The 25,223-nt window shown below is 49.5% G+C and overlaps 1 protein-coding gene across 1 annotated transcript in view; it reads right to left on the bottom strand.

Moving 5' to 3' along the window:
• LOC115123253 (zinc finger CCHC domain-containing protein 2-like) overlaps positions 1-25,223 on the bottom strand; it is a 71,962-nt gene that overhangs the window by 37,322 nt on the left and 9,417 nt on the right. Inside the window, exons 3-4 of the mRNA XM_065023398.1 lie at positions 3,268-3,461; positions 161-232 (exon numbers count right to left, since the gene is read on the bottom strand). Coding sequence (XP_064879470.1) covers positions 161-232; positions 3,268-3,461 — 266 coding nt within the window. The remainder of the gene's footprint in view (positions 1-160; positions 233-3,267; positions 3,462-25,223) is intronic.

The following is a 25,223-nucleotide window of genomic DNA, read 5'->3' as shown; positions in this document are numbered from 1 at the left end:
AGTTAGTTCATTATCCCTGCTTATAATCAGTGGGTGAACGTCCTGTCAATACTACGCAGGGAACTTGGGCTCAATTCCATTTAAATTCAGTCAATTTTGGCACGTTAATAAGGATAGCTGGCAGTTTGCAGCATTTATAAAACGTAGTCAGGGAAAATACCTTCAACAAGAAGCTCTCCAGTTCAAGCTGTGTTTTCCTGACAATGCTGGATGAGAAGTCAGACCACTTCACCTGAAAGACAAGATCAAATGTTACACGGTCATCCAAGGGATGTATATTAACGTTACCAGATCTTGAAGGGGACATTGGCTAAGGAGAAAGACACATTGGGTAAGGACAAAGACACATTGGGTAAGGACAAAGACACATTGGGTAAGGACAAAGACGCATTAGGTAAGGACAAAGACACATTAGGTAAGGACAAAGACACATTGGGTAAGGACAAAGACACATTGGGTAAGGACAAAGACACATTGGCTAAGGACAAAGACACATTGGGTAAGGACAAAGACGCATTGGTAAGGACAAAGACACATTGGGTAAGGACAAAGACACATTAGGTAAGGACAAAGACACATTGGGTAAGGACAAAGACACATTGGGTAAGGACAAAGACACATTGGGTAAGGACAAAGACACATTAGGTAAGGACAAAGACACATTGGGTAAGGACAAAGACACATTGGGTAAGGACAAAGACACATTGGCTAAGGACAAAGACACATTGGCTAAGGACAAAGACACATTGGGTAAGGACAAAGACGCATTGGTAAGGACAAAGACACATTGGGTAAGGACAAAGACACATTAGGTAAGGACAAAGACACATTGGGTAAGGACAAAGACACATTGGGTAAGGACAAAGACACATTGGGTAAGGACAAAGACACATTGGGTAAGGACAAAGACACATTGGGTAAGGACAAAGACACATTGGGTAAGGACAAAGACACATTGGGTAAGGACAAAGACACATTGGGTAAGGACAAAGACACATTGGGTAAGGACAAAGACACATTGGCTAAGGAGAAAGACACATTGGGTAAGGACAAAGACACATTGGGTAAGGACAAAGACACATTGGGTAAGGACAAAGACGCATTAGGTAAGGACAAAGACACATTAGGTAAGGACAAAGACACATTGGGTAAGGACAAAGACACATTGGGTAAGGACAAAGACACATTGGGTAAGGACAAAGACACATTAGGTAAGGGCAAAGACACATTGGGTAAGGACAAAGACACATTGGCTAAGGACAAAGACACATTGGGTAAGGACAAAGACACATTGGGTAAGGACAAAGACGCATTGGTAAGGACAAAGACGCATTGGGTAAGGACAAAGACACATTGGTTAAGGACAAAGACACATTGGGTAAGGACAAAGACACATTGGCTAAGGACAAAGACACATTAGGTAAGGACAAAGACGCATTGGGTAAGGACAAAGACACATTGGGTAAGGACAAAGACGCATTGGGTAAGGACAAAGACACATTGGTTAAGGACACAGTAAGAAGGGGAAACAAAAATCCCACCATGGGAATGTTTTTCCTCAAACAAACAACATTTACAAATCTACCATCCTGGTTTTGCTGCTTATATACCATCGGTGGTAATAGAGATTATCAAGATTATCCCTAGAAGACAATAATAAAGAATTATATCAGCCAAGATGCTACAAAAGCTCTTTAGTCTGCCCTGCTGTGAAAACGGTTTGGTTTAATCAGATCTTTTTAGTCCTGCAGTTGTAAAAGTCTTGTTTGTGTTTTTGCACTGCCCCGCGGTTTTCTGCTTTCCCAACCTAATGACTTGGATTTACGATGGTATTCTTGGGAGAGTTTCAGGGACTTTTCTTCAGCAGTTCATTGGCCTACTACAACCGGATCTGACTGGGTCATTAGGTCACATGATCAAACAGTCCAAAACACAGAGGCCCGCCAGCCATAGAGATATCCTTTCTGACAGCAGGGGTTTAGGCTAGAGGAAGCTACAGAAGGGCTAAGGACAGCAATTCATAACTAGGCTAACTGTCTGAGGGAAGAGTGACAGACAGACAGACAGACCTATAACAAGACAATCTCCTTGTGCTGCTGTACTAAGCAGGAGGACTAGCTAAGACTAACTGAGTGATCCAGGATAAACAGATGGAGGGGGAATGACTCACAATGGCAGTCACAAAGCCAGCGATGACAGGGAAACACTGATAGGACAAGAAGCCTGTCAGTCACAAAGCCAGCGATGACAGGGAAACACTGATAGGACAAGAAGCCTGGCAGTCACAAAGCCAGCGATGACAGGGAAACACTGATAGGACAAGAAGCCTGTCAGTCACAAAGCCAGCGATGACAGGGAAACACTGATAGGACAAGAAGCCTGTCAGTCACAAAGCCAGCGATGACAGGGAAACACTGATAGGACAAGAAGCCTGTCAGTCACAAAGCCAGCGATGACAGGGAAACACTGATAGGACAGAAGCCTGGCAGTCACAAAGCCAGCGATGACAGGGAAACACTGATAGGACAAGAAGCCTGTCAGTCACAAAGCCAGCGATGACAGGGAAACACTAATAGGACAGAAGCCTGTCAGTCACAAAGCCAGCGATGACAGGGAAACACTGATAGGACAGAACCCTGTCAGTCACAAAGCCAGCGATGACAGGGAAACACTGATAGGACAGAAGCCTGTCAGTCACAAAGCCAGCGATGACAGGGAAACACTGATAGGACAAGAAGCCTGTCAGTCACAAAGCCAGCGATGACAGGGAAACACTGATAGGACAAGAAGCCTGTCAGTCACAAAGCCAGCGATGACAGGGAAACACTGATAGGACAAGAAGCCTGTCAGTCACAAAGCCAGCGATGACAGGGAAACACTGATAGGACAGAAGCCTGGCAGTCACAAAGCGAGCGATGACAGGGAAACACTGATAGGACAAGAAGCCTGTCAGTCACAAAGCCAGCGATGACAGGGAAACACTGATAGGACAGAAGCCTGTCAGTCACAAAGCCAGCGATGACAGGGAAACACTGATAGGACAAGAAGCCTGTCAGTCACAAAGCCAGCGATGACAGGGAAACACTGATAGGACAAGAAGCCTGTCAGTCACAAAGCCAGCGATGACAGGGAAACACTGATAGGACAAGAAGCCTGTCAGTCACAAAGCCAGCGATGACAGGGAAACACTGATAGGACAGAAGCCTGGCAGTCACAAAGCGAGCGATGACAGGGAAACACTGATAGGACAAGAAGCCTGTCAGTCACAAAGCCAGCGATGACAGGGAAACACTGATAGGACAGAAGCCTGTCAGTCACAAAGCCAGCGATGACAGGGAAACACTGATAGGACAGAACCCTGTCAGTCACAAAGCCAGCGATGACAGGGAAACACTGATAGGACAGAAGCCTGTCAGTCACAAAGCCAGCGATGACAGGGAAACACTGATAGGACAAGAAGCCTGTCAGCCACAAAGCCAGCGATGACGGAAACACTGATGGGACAGAAGCCTGTCAGTCACAAAGCCAGCGATGACAGGGAAACACTGATAGGACAAGAAGCCTGTCAGTCACAAAGCCAGCGATGACAGGGAAACACTGATAGGACAAGAAGCCTGGCAGTCACAAAGCGAGCGATGACAGGGAAACACTGATAGGACAAGAAGCCTGTCAGTCACAAAGTGTCTGCAGTCTGTCCCACCTCCCGGTACCTGTGGTCAGTGTGATTTATGTGAGCTGCGGAGGAAGGAGAGAGCCTGACGCTCCTTCATTGTCTCTGTGTGTGGATTTTCAGGGCTCTACAGTACAACCATTTTACTTGCATATACTCCTAAAAATAGAAAAATAGATATGTGAACTGAAAAAGCACAAGCGGGAGTTGTGATTTATAGCAAGTCTTGTTTCATTGCTGGTAGCTACAGTACACAAATAACCATAGAAAAATGAACGCTTTCTTATTTCTATGCAAAGAAAAAAGGTAGAGTCCCATAAAACCTGGGGCGCACTATGAGGGATGTGCTGAAAGATACCGTTTTAGAAGCGCACAAGCATAGAAGTTGGTCGAATTTACCCAAAAGTCTACTGAAGTGTGACTTTGTCCTCGTGTTTCTTGGCTATTTACATCTTCTCTTCACACGCTAGGTTGTTGTTCAACGTTAGTTTGAGTTTTCTCAACTGCTACTAGCAAAGGGATGTCAGACAATCTCGTCTCGAGAGACAGACGGACGGACAGACATGCCAATCCCACCGTTACCACGGTAAGGTCACCCAAGTGACTTGTACTTTACTGAGCATGGACCACCCCAAAAAAACTTTTACTCATTAACTTTTTGTTATTTCTTATCATAAAAACACACTTCCTCAAATACTTTCATTGTGCTCCTAAATGTCTTTGTGTGCTCCTAAATGTCTTTGTGTGCTCCTAAATGTCTTTGTGTGCTCCTAAATGTCTTTGTGGGCTCCTAAATGTCTTTGTGTGCTACTAAATGTCTTTGTGTGCTCCTAAATGTCTTTATGGGCTCCTAAATGTCTTTGTGTGCTTATTTGTGTGCTCCTAAATGTCTTTGTGTGCTCCTAAATGTATTTGTGTGCTTATTTGTGTGCTCCTAAATGTCTTTGTGCGCTCCTAAATGTCTTTGTGTGCTCCTAAATGTCTTTGTGGGCTCCTAAATGTCTTTGTGCGCTCCTAAATGTCTTTGTGTGCTCCTAAATGTCTTTGTGGGCTCCTAAATGTCTTTGTGTGCTTCTTTGTGTGCTTCTTTGTGTGCTCCTAAATGTCTTTGTGTGCTCCTAAATGTCTTTGTGTGCTCCTAAATGTCTTTGTGGGCTCCTAAATGTCTTTGTGTGCTCCTAAATGTCTTTGTGTGCTCCTAAATGTCTTTGTGTGCTCCTAAATGTCTTTGTGGGCTCCTAAATGTCTTTGTGTGCTTCTTTGTGTGCTCCTAAATGTCTTTGTGTGCTCCTAAATGTCTTTGTGTGCTCCTAAATGTCTTTGTGCGCTCCTAAATGTCTTTGTGTGCTCCTAAATGTCTTTGTGTGCTCCTAAATGTCAGGATGGACAGAGAGAGACAGAGACAGAGAGACAGAGAAAGACATAAATGTCTTTATGCGCTCCTAAATGTCAGGATGGACAGAGAGAGACAGAGAGAGACATAAATGTCTTTATACTCTCCTAAATGTCTTTGTGTGCTCCTAAATGTCAGGATGGACAGAGACAGACAGAGAGCGACATTTACATAAGCCTTGTGTTAGAGGACTGTGTTCTCTGGGAATGGGAGGACGTGATACGGAGTTGTCAAGGGACGAAAGTCAGCTAGACGACTACTAGACGTGGCCTTGGGAATGTGGTCGGTATCAAAAGCTCTGAGGGTACTAACTTTTTAAAGCATGACGGCTAAACCTATTGACAAGGCCCCTGTTACAGCTATTCCCAAACTGGGGTACGCACATTGCCGTTGGGGGTACACCAAATAAAAATGTGATTCACATTTTCAAACAGTACATTTATATTTTCCAACGGGGCTATACATTTGGGAGAGTTTTGTTTTCTCTCTCTTGCCCGAGTAGCCTCGTTTCACTGCCAAAAATAAAATGAAACCATCTAGTGTTCAGAGAAATAAGACAATGCCAAATACAGGAAGCCTAGTCAAATAATTAACATCCAATCACATTAACCGTTACTCATCCAATCACATTAACCGTTACTCATCCAATCACATTAACCGTTACTCATCCAATCACATTCACCGTTACTCATCCAATCACATTAACCGTTACTCATCCAATCATATTCACCGTTACTCATCCAATCACATTAACCATTCACTCTTGCTCAGACATTTAGAAACGAAACAGGACACTGAATAATAAGGGAGTTTTTGGAGCAGGAATAAAGACGACTTTTGAGTAGTAAGACGTATAAAAGAAACAGATACCATTAATAACAAGGGTCTAGAAGAGTCTTATATGGTGAGCTACCAGGTGGCTAGGACAGGCAAGCCCCATACTATAGTGGAGCACTTAATTCTTCCTGCTGCTATGGATATGGCTGTGACAATGCTGGGGGAAAAGGCCCAAAAAAAACTATAGAGACAATGCCTTCATCAAACAACACTGTTTCACAACGCATCAGTGACATGGCAGGAGATTATTACTGCTTCTCATACAAGCCAGTGAATTCTCTGCGTTACAGCTGGATGAGTCATCAGACGTGGTGGCCTGGCACAGCTCCTGGTATATGTCCGTTACGATTATGGGGGGTCAATTAAGGAAGACATCCTCTTCTGCAAACCACTGGAAACCAGGACAACAGGAGAGGATATTTTTAAAGTACTGGACAGCTTTGTGACATCAAATGGACTTTGGTGGTCAAGATGTGTTGGTATCTGTACTGATGGTGCAAAAGCCATGACAAGGAGGCATAGTGGAGTGGTAACGCGCGTGCAAGCAGTTGCTCCCGACACCACTTGGGTACACTGCAGCATCCACTGAGAGGCTCTTGGGTTCACTGCAGCATCCACCTAGAGGCTCTTGGGTTCACTGCAGCATCCACCTAGAGGCTCTTGGGTTCACTGTAGCATCCACCGAGAGGCTCTTGGGTACACTGCAGCATCCACCTAGAGGCTCTTGGGTACACTGCAGCATCCACCTAGAGGCTCTTGGGTACACTGCAGCATCCACCGAGAGGCTCTTGGGTACACTGCAGTATCCACCTAGAGGCTCTTGGGTACACTGCAGCATCCACCTAGAGGCTCTTGGGTACACTGCAGCATCCACCTAGAGGCTCTTGGGTACACTGTAGCATCCACCTAGAGGCTCTTGGGTACACTGCAGCATCCACCGAGAGGCTCTTGGGTACACTGCAGCATCCACCTAGAGGCTCTTGGGTACACTGCAGTATCCACCTAGAGGCTCTTGGGTACACTGCAGCATCCACCTAGAGGCTCTTGGGTACACTGCAGCATCCACCTAGAGGCTCTTGGGTACACTGCAGCATCCACCTAGAGGCTCTTGGGTACACTGTAGCATCCACCTAGAGGCTCTTGGGTACACTGCAGCATCCACCGAGAGGCTCTTGGGTACACTGCAGCATCCACCTAGAGGCTCTTGGGTACACTGTAGCATCCACCTAGAGGCTCTTGGGTACACTGCAGCATCCACCGAGAGGCTCTTGGGTTCACTGCAGCATCCACCGAGAGGCTCTTGGGTACACTGCAGCATCCACCGAGAGGCTCTTGGGTACACTGCAGCATCCACCGAGAGGCTCTTGGGTCCACTGCAGCATCCACCGAGAGGCTCTTGGGTACACTGCAGCATCCACCGAGAGGCTCACACTGCAGCATCCACCGAGAGGCTCTTGGGTACACTGCAGCATCCACCGAGAGGCTCTTGGGTACACTGCAGCATCCACCGAGAGGCTCTTGGGTACACTGCAGCATCCACCGAGAGGCTCTTGGGTACACTGCAGCATCCACCGAGAGGCTCTTGGGTAGACTGCAGCATCCACCAAGAGGCTCTTGGGTCCACTGCAGCATCCACCGAGAGGCTCTTGGGTACACTGCAGCATCCACTGAGAGGCTCTTGGGTAGACTGCAGCATCCACCTAGAGGCTCTTGGGTACACTGCAGCATCCACTGAGAGGCTCTTGGGTACACTGCAGCATCCACCTAGAGGCTCTTGGGTACACTGCAGCATCTACTGAGAGGCTCTTGGGTCCACTGCAGCATCCACCGAGAGGCTCTTGGGTACACTGCAGCATCCACTGAGAGGCTCTTGGGTAGACTGCAGCATCCACCTAGAGGCTCTTGGGTACACTGCAGCATCCACTGAGAGGCTCTTGGGTACACTGCAGCATCCACCTAGAGGCTCTTGGGTACACTGCAGCATCTACTGAGAGGCTCTTGGGTACACTGCAGCATCCACCGAGAGGCTCTTGGGTACACTGCAGCATCTACTGAGAGGCTCTTGGGTACACTGCAGCATCTACTGAGAGGCTCTTGGGTACACTGCAGCATCCACCGAGAGGCTCTTGGGTACACTGCAGCATCCACTGAGAGGCTCTTGGGTACACTGCAGCATCCACCGAGAGGCTCTTGGGTACACTGCAGCATCCACTGAGAGGCTCTTGGGTACACTGCAGCATCCACTGAGAGGCTCTTGGGTACACTGCAGCATCCACTGAGAGGCTCTTGGGTACACTGCAGCATCCACCGAGAGGCTCTTGGGTACACTGCAGCATCCACCGAGAGGCTCTTGGGTACACTGCAGCATCCACTGAGAGGTTCTTGCTGCCAAGGGAATGCCTGACAGCTTGAAAGATGTTTTGGACACAACAGTGAAAATGGTTCACTTAGTTAAAGCAAGGCCCCTGAACTCTCATGTATTTTCTGCACTATGCAATGATATGAGCAGCGACCACGTAACGCTTCTACAACATACAGAAGTGCGCTGGTTATCAAGGGGAAAAGTGTTGACACTTAAATTTTTTTTTTTTTATGTTCTTTACTGACCATCATTTTCACTTGTCTGACCGCTTGCATGATGACGAGTTTCTCACACAACTGGCCTATCTGGGTGATAATTTTTCTCGCCTGAATTATCTGAATCTAGGATTACAGGGACTCTCTGTAACTATATTCAATGTGCGGGACAAAATTAAGGCTATGATTAAGGAGTTGGAGCTCTTCTCTGTCTGCATTAACCTGTTCAACCTATGGGGGCGCTGTGTCATTATTGGATAAAAAGACGTGCCCGTTTTAAGCGCAATATTTTTTCACGAAAAGATGCTCGACTATGCATGGAATTGACAGCCTTTGAAAGACAAAACTCTGACGTTTCCAAAACTGCAAAGATATTATCTGTGAGTGCCCCAGAACTAATGCTACAGGCGAAACCAAGATGACGTTTCATACTGGAAATGCCCCAGATTCTGAAGGCGCTGTGTTCCAATGTCTCCTTATATGGCTGTCATTGCGCCAGGAATGAGCCTGCCCTTTCTGTCGTTTCCCCAAGGTGTCTGCAGCATTGTGACGTGTTTGTAGGCATATCATTGGAAGATTGACCATAAGAGACTACATTTACCTGGTGTCCCGCCCGGTGTCCTGTGTGCGTAATCTGTAGGTCCATGCGCGTTCCATTTCTTCAGAATTGAAAGTAAACTGCCACGATGGATTTTATTTTCGATAGATATGTGAAAAACACCTTGAGGATTGATTCTAAACATCGGTTTGCCATGTTTCTGTCGATGTTATGGAGTTAATTTAGAAACAAGTTCGCGTTTTAATGACTTATTATTTTATTTTTTTCCTTACCCAAACGCGATGAACAAAACGGAGCGATTAGTCGACACAAATAATATTTTTTGTAAAAACGGAACATTTGCTATCTAACAGAGTCTCCTCATTGAAAACATCTGAAGTTCTTCAAAGGTAAATTATTTTATTTGAATGCTTTTCTGTTTTTTTGTGTAAATGTTGCCTGCTGAATGCTAACGCTAAATGCTACGCTAAATGCTACGTTAGCCATCAATACTGTTACACAAATGCTTGTTTTGCAATGGTTGAGAAGCATCTTTTGAAAATATGAGATGACAGTGTTGTTAACAAAAGGCTAAGCTTGAGAGCAAATAGATGAATTTCATTTCATTTGCGATTTTCATGAATAGTTAACGTTGCGTTATGGTAATGAGCTTGAGGCTGTAGTCACGATACCGGATCCGGGATGGCTCGACGCAAGAAGTTAACAAGGACAACACACAGGTCTTTCCAACATCGAATTATTTTTTGTGTGCAAATGAACTCAAGCTTACGGACAATGTCAAATGTGATATAGTGAAGCACCTGAGTGAGTTGGGTGCACAATTACACAGGTACTTTCCAGAAACAGATGACACAAACAACTGGATTCGTTGTCCCTTTCATGTCCTGCCTCCAGTCCACTTACCGATGTGAGAGTCTCAGCCCTAAATACAGGCACAGACTGTGTGTGGAAAATGATTTAAGACTGAGACTCTCTCCAATACAACCCAACATTGCAGAGTTATGTGCATCCTTTCAAGCACACCCTTCTCATTAACCTGTGGTGAGTTATTCACAATGTTTGATGAAAAAATAAGGTTTAATATGTAATATCTAACTAAATGCTTGTGTTCCTAGCTCCAACAGTGCAGTAATATCTAACTAAATGCTTGTGTTTCTAGCTCCAACAGTGCAGTAATATCTAACTAAATGCTTGTGTTTCTAGCTCCAACAGTGCAGTAATATCTAACTAAATGCTTGTGTTTCTAGCTCCAACAGTGCAGTAATATCTAACTAAATGCTTGTGTTTCTAGCTCCAACAGTTGTGGTCATCCTGTCTGGGTTGGCGCCCCCCCCTTGGGTTGTGCCGTGGCGGAGATCTTTGTGGGCTATACTCAGCCTTGTCTCAGGATGGTAAGTTGGTGGTTGAAGATATCCCTCTAGTGGTGTGGGGGCTGTGCTTTGGCAAAGTGGGTGGGGTTATATCCTTCCTGTTTGGCCCTGTCCGGGGGTGTCCTCGGATGGGTCCACAGTGTCTCCTGACCCCTCCTGTCTCAGCCTCCAGTATTTATGCTGCAGTAGTTTATGTGTCGGGGTCTGGGGTCAGTTTGTTATATCTGGAGTACTTCTCCTGTCCTATTCGGTGTCCTGTGTGAATCTAAGTGTGCGTTCTCTAATTCTCTCCTTCTCTCTTTCTTTCTCTCTCTCGGAGGACCTGAGCCCTAGGACCATGCCCCAGGACTACCTGACATGATGACTCCTTGCTGTCCCCAGTCCACCTGGCCATGCTGCTGCTCCAGTTTCAACTTCCACCTGACTGTGCTGCTGCTCCAGTTTCAACTGTTCTGCCTTATTATTATTAGACCATGCTGGTCATTTATGAACATTTGAACATCTTGGCCATGTTCTGTTATAATCTCCACCCAGCACAGCCAGAAGAGGACTGGCCTCTCCTCATAGCCTGGTTCCTCTCTAGGTTTCTTCCTAGGTTTTGGCCTTTCTAGGGAGTTTTTCCTAGCCACCGTGCTTCTACACCTGCATTGCTTGCTGTTTGGGGTTTTAGGCTGGGTTTCTGTACAGCACTTTGAGATATCAGCTGATGTACGAAGGGCTATATAAATACATTTGATTTGATTTGAACAGTGCAGTAATATCTAACTAAATGCTTGTGTTTCTAGCTCCAACAGTGCAGTAATATCTAACTAAATGCTTGTGTTCCCAGCTCCAACAGTGCAGTAATATCTAACTAAATGCTTGTGTTCCTAGCTCCAACAGTGCAGTAATATCTAACTAAATACTTGTGTTCCTAGCTCCAAGAGTGCAGTAATATCTAACTAAATGCTCGTGTTCCTAGCTCCAACAGTGCAGTAATATCTAACTAAATGCTTGTGTTTCTAGCTCCAACAGTGCAGTAATATCTAACTAAATGCTTGTGTTTCTAGCTCCAACAGTGGAGTAATATCTATCATGCATGACTCGTATGCTGTATGATGACATGAACTCATACATTGTTGGTTGATACAGTAGCTTAGATATTGAATCCTACCTGGGACCACCCATAACGTACAAATGCACGCATGACTGTAAGTCGCTTTGGATAAAAGCATCTGCTCAATGGTATATATTACCCAAAACCCCACTGAGAGACCCACGACAGGCCATGCCTGGAAAGGGCAGCAATCACTACGCATGGAATAGAACTGCCTCGTTCAAAAACAGAGTGGCCAAACTGAAGCTTTCAGTCCTCTGTATCCTTCTCTTTCAATCCCTGTTGTGTATGTATGTGTGTATGTAAATGTGTGTATATGTGTGTGTGTGTGGCACTGTGTGGGCCCTGGGCTGTGCAGTCTTGCAGAGGCCTGTTGTCCCTCTTTGTCTGTCTGGCTGCTAACGCAGAGTGGATGCCCTGCTCTCTTTGCACAGAGGAATAGACAGTTACATCACTGTGCCTCTCACTCACTCTTAGACAAAGAAGCCTATAGGATGTTAGAGTGAGAGGGACAGAGTGAGAGGGACACAGTGAGAGGGACACAGTGAGAGGGACAGCGTGAGAGGGACAGCGTGAGAGGGACAGCGTGAGAGGGACACAGTGAGAGGGACAGAGTGAGAGGGACACAGTGAGAGGGACAGCGTGAGAGGGACAGAGTGAGAGGGACAGAGTGAGAGGGACAGAGTGAGAGGGACAGAGTGAGAGGGACAGAGGGAGAGAGGGACAGATACAGAGAGGGACAGAGGGAGAGGAGAGAGTGAGAGGGAGTGAGAGGGACAGAGTGAGAGGGACACAGTGAGAGGGACACAGTGAGAGGGACAGAGTGAGAGGGACAGAGTGAGAGGGACACAGTGAGGGAGAGGGACAGAGGAGAGGGACAGAGGGAGAGACAGAGTGAGAGGGACAGAGAGGGACAGAGTGAGAGGGACAGAGTGAGAGGGACAGAGGGAGAGGGACAGAGTGAGAGGGACAGAGTGAGAGGGACAGCGGGAGAGGGACAGAGTGAGAGGGACACAGTGAGAGGGACACAGTGAGAGGGACAGAGTGAGAGGGACAGAGTGAGAGGGACAGCGTGAGAGGGACAGAGTGAGAGGGACAGAGGGAGAGATACAGAGAGGGAGAGGGACAGAGTGAGAGGGACACAGAGAGGGACAGAGAGGACACATGAGAGGGACAGAGTGAGAGGGACAGAGTGAGAGGGACAGAGGGAGAGAGGGACAGTGGGAGAGGGACACAGGGAGAGATACAGAGCGGTGAGAGGGACACAGTGAGAGGGACAGGAGTGAGAGAGACAGAGAGGGGAGAGGACAGCGACAGAGAGGGACACAGTGAGAGGGACAGAGGAGAGGACAGAGGAGAGGGACAGAGGACAGAGGGAGAGAGGGACAGAGACAGAGAGGGACAGAGTGAGAGGGACAGAGTGAGAGAGGGAGACAGAGTGAGAGGGGGACAGAGGAGAGGGACAGAGTGAGAGGACAGAGTGAGAGGGACACAGTGAGAGGGACAGAGTGAGAGGGACAGAGTGAGAGGGACAGAGTGAGAGGACAGAGAGAGGGACACAGTGAGAGGACAGAGTGAGAGGGACACAGAGGACAGAGGGAGATACAGAGGGAGGAGACACAGAGTGAGAGGGACAGAGAGAGGACAGAGTGAGAGGGACAGAGTGAGAGGGACAGAGTGAGAGGGACAGAGTGAGAGGGACAGAGTGAGAGGGACAGAGTGAGAGGGACAGAGTGAGAGGGACAGAGTGAGAGGGAGAGATACAGATACAGAGAGGGAGAGGACAGTGAGAGGGGAGAGGGACAGAGTGAGAGGGAGAGAGGGACAGAGTGAGAGGGACAGAGAGGAGAGACAGGAGATACAGAGAGGGACAGAGTGAGAGGGACAGAGGGAGAGGGACAGAGGACAGAGAGGGACACAGGAGAGGGAGAGGGACAGAGTGAGGGACAGAGGGACAGAGAGAGGGACAGTGAGAGAGGGACAGAGTGAGACAGAGAGGGACAGAGTGAGAGGGACAGAGTGAGAGGGACAGAGTGAGAGGGACAGAGTGAGAGGGACAGAGTGGAGAGGGACAGAGTGAGAGGGACAGAGAGGGAGAGGGACAGAGAGGGAGAGGGACAGTGGAGGGAGGGACAGAGTGAGAGGGAGAGTGAGAGGGACAGAGAGGAGAGGGACAGAGGAGAGGGACAGAGGACAGAGAGGGACAGAGGGAGAGATACAGAGTGAGAGGGACAGAGATACAGAGAGGGTGAGAGAGGGACAGAGAGGGACAGGAGAGAGAGGGACAGAGTGAGAGGGAGGGACAGAGTGAGAGATACAGAGAGGGAGAGATAGAGGGACAGTGAGAGGGACAGAGGGAGAGGAGAGACAGAGGAGAGAGAGGAGAGGGACAGAGTGGAGTGAGAGGGACAGAGAGAGGGACAGAGGAGAGGGACAGAGAGGGGAGAGGGACAGAGTGAGAGGGACAGAGTGAGAGGGACAGAGAGGAGAGGGACAGAGTGAGAGGGACAGAGTGAGAGGGACACAGTGAGAGGGACAGAGTGAGAGGGACAGAGTGAGAGGGACAGAGGAGAGAGGTGAGAGGGAGAGGGACAGAGTGAGAGGGACAGAGATACAGAGAGAGGACAGAGGGAGAGGGGGACAGAGTGAGAGGACAGAGTGAGAGGGACAGAGAGGAGAGGGACAGAGTGAGAGGACAGAGTGAGAGGGACAGAGAGGGACACAGTGAGAGAGACAGAGTGAGAGGGACAGAGTGAGAGGGACAGAGTGAGAGGGACAGAGAGAGGGACAGAGGAGAGACAGAGTGAGAGGGACAGATTGAGAGGGACACAGTGAGAGGGACAGAGTGAGAGGGACAGAGTGAGAGGGACAGAGAGATGGAGAGAGACAGAGTGAGAGGGACAGGAGAGGGAGATGAGAGGGACAGAGAGGGAGATACAGAGTGAGAGGACAGAGAGGGACAGAGAGACAGAGAGGGAGGGACAGAGAGAGGGACAGAGGAGAGGGACAGGGAGAGGGACAGAGGAGAGGGACACAGAGAGGAGGGAGAGAGGAGAGGGACAGAGAGAGGGACAGAGAGAGGGACAGAGAGAGGGATACAGAGAGGGACAGAGGGGAGAGATACAGAGGGACAGAGAGAGGGAGACAGAGAGGGACAGAGGGACAGAGGGAGGGACAGATGAGAGGGACAGAGAGGGACAGAGAGGGACAGAGGGAGATACAGAGTGGGACAGAGAGGAGAGATACAGAGAGGGACAGAGTGAGGGACAGAGTGAGAGATACAGACAGAGGAGAGGAGAGGGACAGAGTGAGAGGGACAGAGAGATACAGAGGGACAGAGTGAGAGGGACAGAGGGAGAGAGACAGAGTGAGAGGACAGAGAGGGACAGAGTGAGAGGGACAGAGTGAGAGGGACAGAGGGAGAGGGACAGAGGGAGAGGACAGAGAGGGAGAGATACAGAGGAGAGATACAGAGTGAGAGGGACACAGAGGGAGAGATACAGAGGGAGAGGGAGGGACAGTGAGAGGGAGAGGACAGAGTGAGAGGGACAGAGAGGAGAGATACACAGTGAGAGGGAGGGAGAGAGACAGAGTGAGAGGGACAGAGGGAGAGATACAGAGAGGGAGAGATACAGAGTGAGAGGGACAGAGGAGAGAGACAGAGTGAGAGGGACAGAGGAGAGGGACAGAGTGAGAGGGAGATACAGAGAGGAGAGACAGAGAGGGGAGAGAGGGACAGAGTGAGAGGGACAGAGAGGGAGAGGGACAGAGAGGGAGGGACAGACAGAGAGGGACAGAGTGAGAGGGACAGAGGAGAGGACACAGAGAGGGACAGAGGAGAGGACAGAGAGAGGGGGAGAGGGACAGAGACAGAGGGAGAGGACAGAGAGGGAGAGGGACAGAGTGAGAGGGACAGAGGGACAGAGAGAGGAGTGAGAGGGACAGAGTGAGAGGGACAGAGTGAGAGGGACAGAGAGAGGGACAGAGTGAGAGGGACAGATTGAGAGGGACAGAGTGAGAGGGACAGAGATGGAGAGAGACAGAGTGAGAGGGACAGAGGGAGAGATACAGAGAGGGAGAGATACAGACTGAGAGATACAGAGATGGAGAGAGACAGAGTGAGAGGGACAGAGTGAGAGGGACAGAGGGAGAGATACAGAGAGGGAGAGATACAGAGATGGAGAGAGAGGGAGAGGGACAGAGAGGGACAGAGAGGGACAGAGTGAGAGATACAGAGAGGGACAGAGAGGGAGAGATACAGAGTGGGACAGAGAGGGAGAGATACAGAGAGGGACAGAGGGAGAGGGACAGGAGAGGACAGAGAGGGAGAGAGGGACAGATACAGAGAGGGACAGAGAGGGAGAGATACAGAGAGGGACAGAGAGGGACAGAGTGAGAGATACAGAGAGGGAGAGATACAGAGTGAGAGGGACAGAGGGAGAGAGACAGAGTGAGAGGGACAGAGGGAGAGAGACAGAGTGAGAGGGACAGAGTGAGAGGGACAGAGTGAGAGGGACAGAGGGAGAGAGGACAGAGGAGAGATACAGAGAGGGAGAGATACAGAGGGAGAGATACAGAGTGAGAGGGACAGAGGGAGAGACAGAGTGAGAGGGACAGAGAAAGGAGAGATACAGAGTGAGAGGGACAGAGAGGAGAGATACAGAGAGGGGAGAGAGACAGAGTGAGAGGGACAGAGGAGAGATACAGAGAGGGAGAGATACAGAGTGAGAGGGACAGAGTGAGAGAGACAGAGTGAGAGATGCAGAGAGGACAGAGAGAGGAGAGAGACAGAGAGGGACAGAGGGAGAGAGAGAGCAGAGAGGGACAGAGAGGACAGAGGGACAGAGGGAGAGATGCAGAGAGGGACAGAGAGTGGAGAGATACAGAGAGGGACAGAGAGGGAGAGGGACAGAGAGACAGAGAGGGACAGAGTGAGAGACACAGAGGGGAGAGGACAGAGAGGGAGAGGACAGAGTGAGAGGGACAGAGAGGGAGAGATACAGAGAGGGACAGAGGGACAGAGGGAGAGATACAGAGAGGGACAGAGAGGGAGAGGGACAGAGTGAGAGGGACAGAGAGGGGGAGAGATACAGAGAGGGACAGAGAGGGACAGAGTGAGAGGGACAGAGAGGAGAGGGAGAGAGTGAGAGAGGGGACAGAGAGGAGAGATACAGAGAGGGAGAGATACAGAGTGAGAGGGACAGAGTGAGAGAGACAGAGTGAGAGAGACAGAGTGAGAGGGACAGAGTGAGAGGGACAGAGTGAGAGGGACAGAGGGAGAGATACAGAGAGGGAGAGATACAGAGTGAGAGGGACAGAGTGAGAGAGACAGAGTGAGAGGGACAGAGTGAGAGGGACAGAGTGAGAGGGACAGAGGGAGAGATACAGAGAGGGAGAGATACAGAGTGAGAGGGACAGAGGGAGAGATACAGAGAGGGAGAGATACAGAGTGAGAGGGACAGAGTGAGAGGGACAGAGGAGAGGACAGAGTGAGAGGGACAGAGGAGAGGGACAGAGAGGGAGAGATACAGAGTGAGAGGGACAGAGGGAGAGGACAGAGAGGGAGAGATACAGAGTGAGAGGGACAGAGGGAGAGATACAGAGAGGGAGAGATACAGAGTGAGAGGGACAGAGTGAGAGAGACAGAGTGAGAGGGACAGAGTGAGAGGGACAGAGGGAGAGATACAGAGAGGGAGAGATACAGAGTGAGAGGGACAGAGGGAGAGATACAGAGAGGGAGAGATACAGAGTGAGAGGGACAGAGTGAGAGGGACAGAGTGAGAGGGACAGAGGGAGAGATACAGAGAGGGAGAGATACAGAGTGAGAGGGACAGAGGGAGAGATACAGAGAGGGAGAGATACAGAGTGAGAGGGACAGAGTGAGAGGGACAGAGTGAGAGGGGCAGAGGGAGAGGGACAGAGTGAGAGATACAGAGAGGGAGAGATACAGAGTGAGAGGGACAGAGGGAGAGATACAGAGAGGGAGAGATACAGAGTGAGAGGGACAGAGTGAGAGGGACAGAGTGAGAGATACAGAGAGGGAGAGATACAGAGTGAGAGGGACAGAGGGAGAGATACAGAGAGGGAGAGATACAGAGTGAGAGGGACAGAGGGAGAGAGACAGAGTGAGAGGGACAGAGTGAGAGGGACAGAGGGAGAGATACAGAGAGGGAGAGATACAGAGTGAGAGGGACAGAGGGAGAGAGACAGAGAGGGAGAGATACAGAGAGGGAGAGAGACAGAGTGAGAGAGACAGATTGAGAGGGACAGAGTGAGAGGGACAGATTGAGAGGGACAGAGTGAGAGAGACAGAGTGAGAGGGACAGATTGAGAGGGACAGAGTGAGAGGGACAGATTGAGAGGGACAGAGTGAGAGGGACAGAGATGGAGAGAGACAGAGTGAGAGGGACAGAGGGAGAGATACAGACTGAGAGATACAGAGATGGAGAGAGACAGAGTGAGAGGGACAGAGTGAGAGGGACAGAGGGAGAGATACAGAGAGGGAGAGATACAGAGATGGAGAGAGACAGAGTAAGAGGGACAGAGTGAGAGGGACAGAGTGAGAGAGACAGAGTGAGAGGGACAGAGTGAGAGGGACAGAGTGAGAGGGACAGAGATGGAGAGAGACAGAGTGAGAGGGACAGAGAGGGAGAGATACAGAGATGGACAGAGAGTGAGAGGGACAGAGTGAGAGGGACAGAGTGAGAGATACAGAGAGGGAGAGAGACAGACTGAGAGGGACAGAGTGAGAGGGACAGAGGGAGAGACACAGAGAGGGAGAGAGACAGAGTGAGAGGGACAGAGTGAGAGATACAGAGAGGGAGAGAGACAGACTGAGAGGGACAGAGTGAGAGGGACAGAGGGAGAGACACAGAGAGGGAGAGAGACAGAGTGAGAGAGACAGAGTGAGAGGGACAGAGTGAGAGGGACAGAGGGAGAGACACAGAGAGGGAGAGAGACAGACTGAGAGGGACAGAGTGAGAGATACAGAGATGGAGAGAGACAGAGTGAGAGGGACAGAGTGAGAGAGACAGACTGAGAGGGACAGAGTGAGAGATACAGAGGGAGAGGACAGAGAGGAGAGAGACAGAGTGAGAGGGACAGAGTGAGAGAGATACAGAGATGGAGAGAGACAGAGTGAGAGGGACAGAGTGAGGGAGAGAGACAGACTGAGAGGGACAGAGTGAGAGAGGGACAGAGGGAGAGACACAGAGATGGGGACAGAGAGACAGACTGAGAGAGAGACAGAGGACAGAGAGAGATACAGAGATGGAGAGAGACAGAGTGAGAGGGACAGAGTGAGAGATACAGAGAGGGAGAGATACAGAGAGGGAGAGATACAGAGATGGAGAGAGACAGAGTGAGAGGGACAGAGTGAGAGAGACAGAGATGGAGAGAGACAGAGTGAGAGGGACAGAGTGAGAGATACAGAGATGGAGAGAGACAGAGTGAGAGGGACAGAGTGAGAGAGACAGACTGAGAGGGACAGAGTGAGAGATACAGAGTGAGAGGGACAGAGGGAGAGATACAGAGAGGGAGAGATACAGAGATGGAGAGAGACAGAGTGAGAGGGACAGAGTGAGAGAGACAGACTGAGAGGGACAGAGTGAGAGATACAGAGAGGGAGAGATACAGAGAGGGAGAGATACAGAGAGGGAGAGAGACAGACTGAGAGGGACAGAGTGAGAGATACAGAGATGGAGAGAGACAGAGTGAGAGGGACAGAGGGAGAGATACAGAGAGGGAGAGATACAGAGTGAGAGGGACACAGAGGGAGAGATACAGAGAGGGAGAGATACAGAGTGAGAGGGACAGAGTGAGAGAGACAGAGTGAGAGGGACAGAGTGAGAGGGACAGAGGGAGAGATACAGAGAGGGAGAGATACAGAGGAGAGGGACAGAGGAGAGAGATACAGAGAGGGAGAGAGAGGACAGAGTGAGAGGGACAGAGTGAGAGGGACAGAGTGAGAGGGACAGAGGGAGAGATACAGAGAGGGAGAGGAGACAGAGTGAGAGGAGGGACAGTGAGAGGGACAGAGGGAGAGATACAGAGAGGGAGAGATACAGAGTGAGAGGGACAGAGTGAGAGGGACAGAGTGAGAGGACACAGAGGGAGAGGGACAGAGTGAGAGGGACAGAGAGGGAGAGAGGACACAGAGTGAGAGGGACAGAGGGAGAGATACAGAGAGGGAGAGACAGAGTGAGAGGGACAGAGTGAGAGGGACAGAGTGAGAGATACAGAGAGGAGAGGGACAGAGTGAGAGGGACAGAGGAGAGGGACAGAGAGAGGGAGAGATACAGAGTGAGAGGGACAGAGGGAGAGAGACAGAGTGAGAGGGACAGAGTGAGAGGGACAGAGTGAGAGGGACAGAGAGGGAGAGATACAGAGGGACAGGAGAGAGACAGAGTGAGAGGGACAGAGGGAGAGAGACAGAGAGACAGAGAGGAGAGATACAGAGAGGGAGAGAGACAGAGTGAGAGGGACAGATTGAGAGGGACAGAGTGAGAGGGACAGATTGAGAGGGACAGAGTGAGAGAGACAGAGTGAGAGGGACAGATTGAGAGGGACAGAGTGAGAGGGACAGATTGAGAGGGACAGAGTGAGAGGGACAGAGATGGAGAGAGACAGAGTGAGAGGGACAGAGGGAGAGATACAGACTGAGAGAGAGATACAGAGATGGAGAGAGACAGAGAGAGAGGGACAGAGTGAGAGGGACAGAGAGGAGAGATACAGAGAGGGAGAGATACAGAGATGGAGAGAGACAGAGTAAGAGGACAGAGTGAGAGGGACAGAGTGAGAGGGACAGAGTGAGAGGGACAGAGATGGAGAGAGACAGAGTGAGAGGGACAGAGAGAGGAGAGATACAGAGAGAGGAGAGAGAGGAGAGAGGGACAGAGTGAGAGGGACAGAGTGAGAGGACAGAGAGGAGAGAGAGACAGACTGAGAGGACAGAGTGGAGAGGACAGAGGGACAGAGGGAGAGACACAGAGAGGGAGAGAGACAGAGTGAGAGGGACAGAGTGAGAGATACAGAGAGGAGAGAGACAGACTGAGAGGGACAGAGTGAGAGGGACAGAGGAGAGACACAGAGAGGGAGAGAGACAGAGTGAGAGAGACAGAGGGAGAGGGACAGAGGGAGAGACACAGAGAGGGAGAGAGACAGGGTGAGAGGGACAGAGTGAGAGACACAGAGAGGGAGAGATACAGACTGAGAGATACAGAGATGGAGAGAGACAGAGTGAGAGGGACAGAGTGAGAGGGACAGAGTGAGAGATACAGAGAGGGAGAGATACAGAGTGAGAGGGACAGAGGGAGAGATACCGAGAGGGAGAGATACAGAGTGAGAGGGACAGAGGGAGAGAGACAGAGTGAGAGGGACAGAGTGAGAGGGACAGAGTGAGAGGGACAGAGGGAGAGATACCGAGAGGGAGAGATACAGAGTGAGAGGGACAGAGGGAGAGAGACAGAGAGGGAGAGATACAGAGAGGGAGAGAGACAGAGTGAGAGAGACAGATTGAGAGGGACAGAGTGAGAGGGACAGATTGAGAGGGACAGAGTGAGAGAGACAGAGTGAGAGGGACAGATTGAGAGGGACAGAGTGAGAGGGACAGATTGAGAGGGACAGAGTGAGAGGGACAGAGATGGAGAGAGACAGAGTGAGAGGGACAGAGGGAGAGATACAGACTGAGAGATACAGAGATGGAGAGAGACAGAGTGAGAGGGACAGAGTGAGAGGGACAGAGGGAGAGATACAGAGAGGGAGAGATACAGAGATGGAGAGAGACAGAGTAAGAGGGACAGAGTGAGAGGGACAGAGTGAGAGAGTGAGAGGGACAGAGTGAGAGGGACAGAGTGAGAGGGACAGAGATGGAGAGAGACAGAGTGAGAGGGACAGAGAGGGAGAGATACAGAGATGGAGAGAGAGTGAGAGGGACAGAGTGAGAGGGACAGAGTGAGAGATACAGAGAGGGAGAGAGACAGACTGAGAGGGACAGAGTGAGAGGGACAGAGGGAGAGACACAGAGAGGGAGAGAGACAGAGTGAGAGGGACAGAGTGAGAGATACAGAGAGGGAGAGAGACAGACTGAGAGGGACAGAGTGAGAGGGACAGAGGGAGAGACACAGAGAGGGAGAGAGACAGAGTGAGAGAGACAGAGTGAGAGGGACAGAGTGAGAGGGACAGAGGGAGAGACACAGAGAGGGAGAGAGACAGACTGAGAGGGACAGAGTGAGAGATACAGAGATGGAGAGAGACAGAGTGAGAGGGACAGAGTGAGAGAGACAGACTGAGAGGGACAGAGTGAGAGATACAGAGAGGGAGAGATACAGAGAGGGAGAGATACAGAGTGAGAGGGACAGAGTGAGAGATACAGCGATGGAGAGAGACAGAGTGAGAGGGACAGAGTGAGAGAGACAGACTGAGAGGGACAGAGTGAGAGGGACAGAGATGGAGAGAGACAGAGTGAGAGGGACAGAGTGAGAGAGACAGACTGAGAGGGACAGAGTGAGAGATACAGAGAGGGAGAGATACAGAGGGAGAGAGACAGAGTGAGAGGACAGAGGGAGAGGAGAGGGACAGAGTGAGAGATACAGCGATGGAGAGAGACAGAGTGAGAGGGACAGAGTGAGAGAGACAGACTGAGAGGGACAGAGTGAGAGGGACAGAGGGAGAGACACAGAGAGGGAGAGAGACAGACTGAGAGGGACAGAGTGAGAGATACAGAGATGGAGAGAGACAGAGTGAGAGGGACATGAGTGAGAGATACAGAGAGGGAGAGAGGGACAGAGGGAGAGACACAGAGAGAGACAGAGTGAGAGACAGAGTGAGAGGGACAGAGTGAGAGAGACAGAGTGAGAGGGACAGAGTGAGAGATACAGAGATGGAGAGAGACAGAGTGAGAGGGACAGAGTGAGAGAGACAGACTGAGAGGGACAGAGTGAGAGATACAGAGTGAGAGGGACAGAGGGAGAGATACAGAGAGGGAGAGATACAGAGATGGAGAGAGACAGAGTGAGAGGGACAGAGTGAGAGAGACAGACTGAGAGGGACAGAGTGAGAGAGACAGACTGAGAGGGACAGAGTGAGAGATACAGAGATGGAGAGAGACAGACTGAGAGGGACAGAGGGAGAGAGACAGACTGAGAGGGACAGAGTGAGAGATACAGAGATGGAGAGAGACAGAGTGAGAGGGACAGAGATGGAGAGAGACAGAGTGAGAGATACAGAGATGGAGAGAGACAGACTGAGAGGGACAGAGTGAGAGATACAGAGATGGAGAGAGACAGAGTGAGAGGGTCAGAGTGAGAGATACAGAGATGGAGAGAGACAGAGTGAGAGGGACAGAGTGAGAGGGACAGAGTGAGAGATACAGAGATGGAGAGAGACATAGTGAGAGGGACAGAGTGAGAGATACAGAGATGGAGAGAGACAGAGTGAGAGGGACAGAGTGAGAGATACAGAGATGGAGAGAGACAGAGTGAGAGGGACAGAGCGAGAGATACAGAGATGGAGAGAGACATAGTGAGAGGGACAGAGTGAGAGATACAGAGATGGAGAGAGACAGAGTGAGAGGGACAGAGAGAGAGATACAGAGATGGAGAGAGACATAGTGAGAGGGACAGAGTGAGAGATACAGAGATGGAGAGAGACAGAGTGAGAGGGACAGAGAGAGAGATACAGAGATGGAGAGAGACATAGTGAGAGGGACAGAGTGAGAGATACAGAGATGGAGAGAGACAGAGTGAGAGGGACAGAGAGAGAGATACAGAGATGGAGAGAGACAGACTGAGAGGGACAGAGAGCTCCCTGTCAAGTCCATGTGCTCTTCATCCATGACCTTCAGAGTTTCAGCTTGCTCCTCCCCAACTTGTTTGAAAATCCTTTGAGTCTATTTTCTCTCAGCAAGGATTACATTCTCTCCTTTTTAAGTTGTTTTATTCATCCTATTTGGGCAAATCCCTTCTCTGTGTGCATGTGCTCTGTTGTTGCAGGCTATTTCACCTTCCTGTGAAGCTATTTTGGTCACAGTCAGTTTGATATTTTGGCGTGAACATTCTCATTGCAGTTTCAGAACATGCCGGGGGTTAAATAGGCTTGGACATCAAACTGAATTGATAAAGATAATGTGTTTGTGTTCTCGATGCTGCAATGGTTTTACACTGGCTATAGTAATTGCTGCCTGCAACTAACAATGTATACTCATTATTATTTAGCCAACTCATGATATACAGGGAAAAATATATAACATTTTGCATTTCATTAACATATTACCATCAACGTTATCACTATAATTTTGTGAATATTACACATTGCTTTCAGTATAATTACTTTACATTGCCAAAAATATCTGATCCATCATATAATTTCAGATCCATGAAGATTTGTATATATATTTTTCTTCTACTCTGATATAAAGCTTTCTGTGTCTTCTCCCTGCTGCACCACCCCGGGGGTCGCTGGTCTGTATTTGGGATAGCCCCAGACTGAAGTGGGCCTCAGGTCTGAGATGTAAGTAAAGTCTCTTCTGTCTCAACTCTCTGTCCTTCCCACAGTCAACAACACCTTCAACAACGTCACACAGTGAACTTGTTGAGAGTCTCTAAAGAATGTGAGGTACGTATAGTACTGAAACCATTAATAAACACAGTTGTATAAAACACAGGCCTAAAGGAGTCTATTCTATTAGGAATCACAGCCGTTGCAGGGGAAATTGACAATGGATCAATATACTGTAAGGATTCGCCAGAGCCGAGATAAGCAATCTGTCCTCTTTGGGTAATGACAGTCTCACAGGCACACAGGGAGGAAGAGGGATACATCTGTCCCAATATCTTTTCCAACTGTCCAGTTATCTGGTTTTAATGTCTATTCTAGAATGCTCTTCTAGCCAGTCAGAAACGAGTATTCAACAACACTGTGGTATGAATGGTGTTATAAACTGGGTGCTTCGAGCCCTGAATCCTGATTGGCTGACAGCCGTGGTATATCCGTATACCACGTTTATGACAAAACATGTATTTTTACTGCTCTAATTACATTGGTAACCCAGTTTATAATCGCAATAATTGCAAGGCACCTCCGAGGTTTGTGGTATATGGCCAATATACCACGGCTAAGGGCTGTATCCAGGCACTCTGCGTTGCGTCGTGCTTAAGAACAGCCCTCAGCCGTGGTATATTGGCCATATACCACACTCCCTCATGCCTTATTGCTTAATTAAACTACACTTATGTAACTGTGGTACTTTCACTGAACTGGCAGTGAGACTGATCACAGCTGGACTCTGAGAATGAAGGTGACATTCTGCTTATTCAGGAAGGTGTGGGCTATATGCAGTAGGGAGTAGAGGAGGACTTCAGTACCCATCCATATAGCTACATATTCCTCTGTTTGAAGGTGTGGAGGCTTTCCTGTTCTCTATTTCCATTGGCTGCTTCAGTGCCTTTATTCGTTTTTGTGTTCATTCTACTAAACTCCCTGATCCTGTTTGTTGTTATCATGCTTGGGCAGTTTTCTTCCCGGTGGCTGCGGCTGGGCCTTGGCATGCTGGTCACTGGCTGACAGAGACACTGTTAGGCTGGTTGACAGAGAGAGAGAACTACTGGCTGACAGAGAGAGAGAAGTACTGGCTGACAGAGACACTGTTAGGCTGGCTGACAGAGAGAGAGAACTACTGGCTGACAGAGAGAGAGAACTACTGGATGACAGAGAGAGAGAACTAC

Source organism: Oncorhynchus nerka, linkage group LG10 (assembly GCF_034236695.1).
Source record: "Oncorhynchus nerka isolate Pitt River linkage group LG10, Oner_Uvic_2.0, whole genome shotgun sequence".
NCBI lineage: Eukaryota > Metazoa > Chordata > Actinopteri > Salmoniformes > Salmonidae > Oncorhynchus > Oncorhynchus nerka.
Note: the sequence above shows the minus strand (reverse complement) of the source record. Positions and strands in the feature narration are given on the sequence as shown.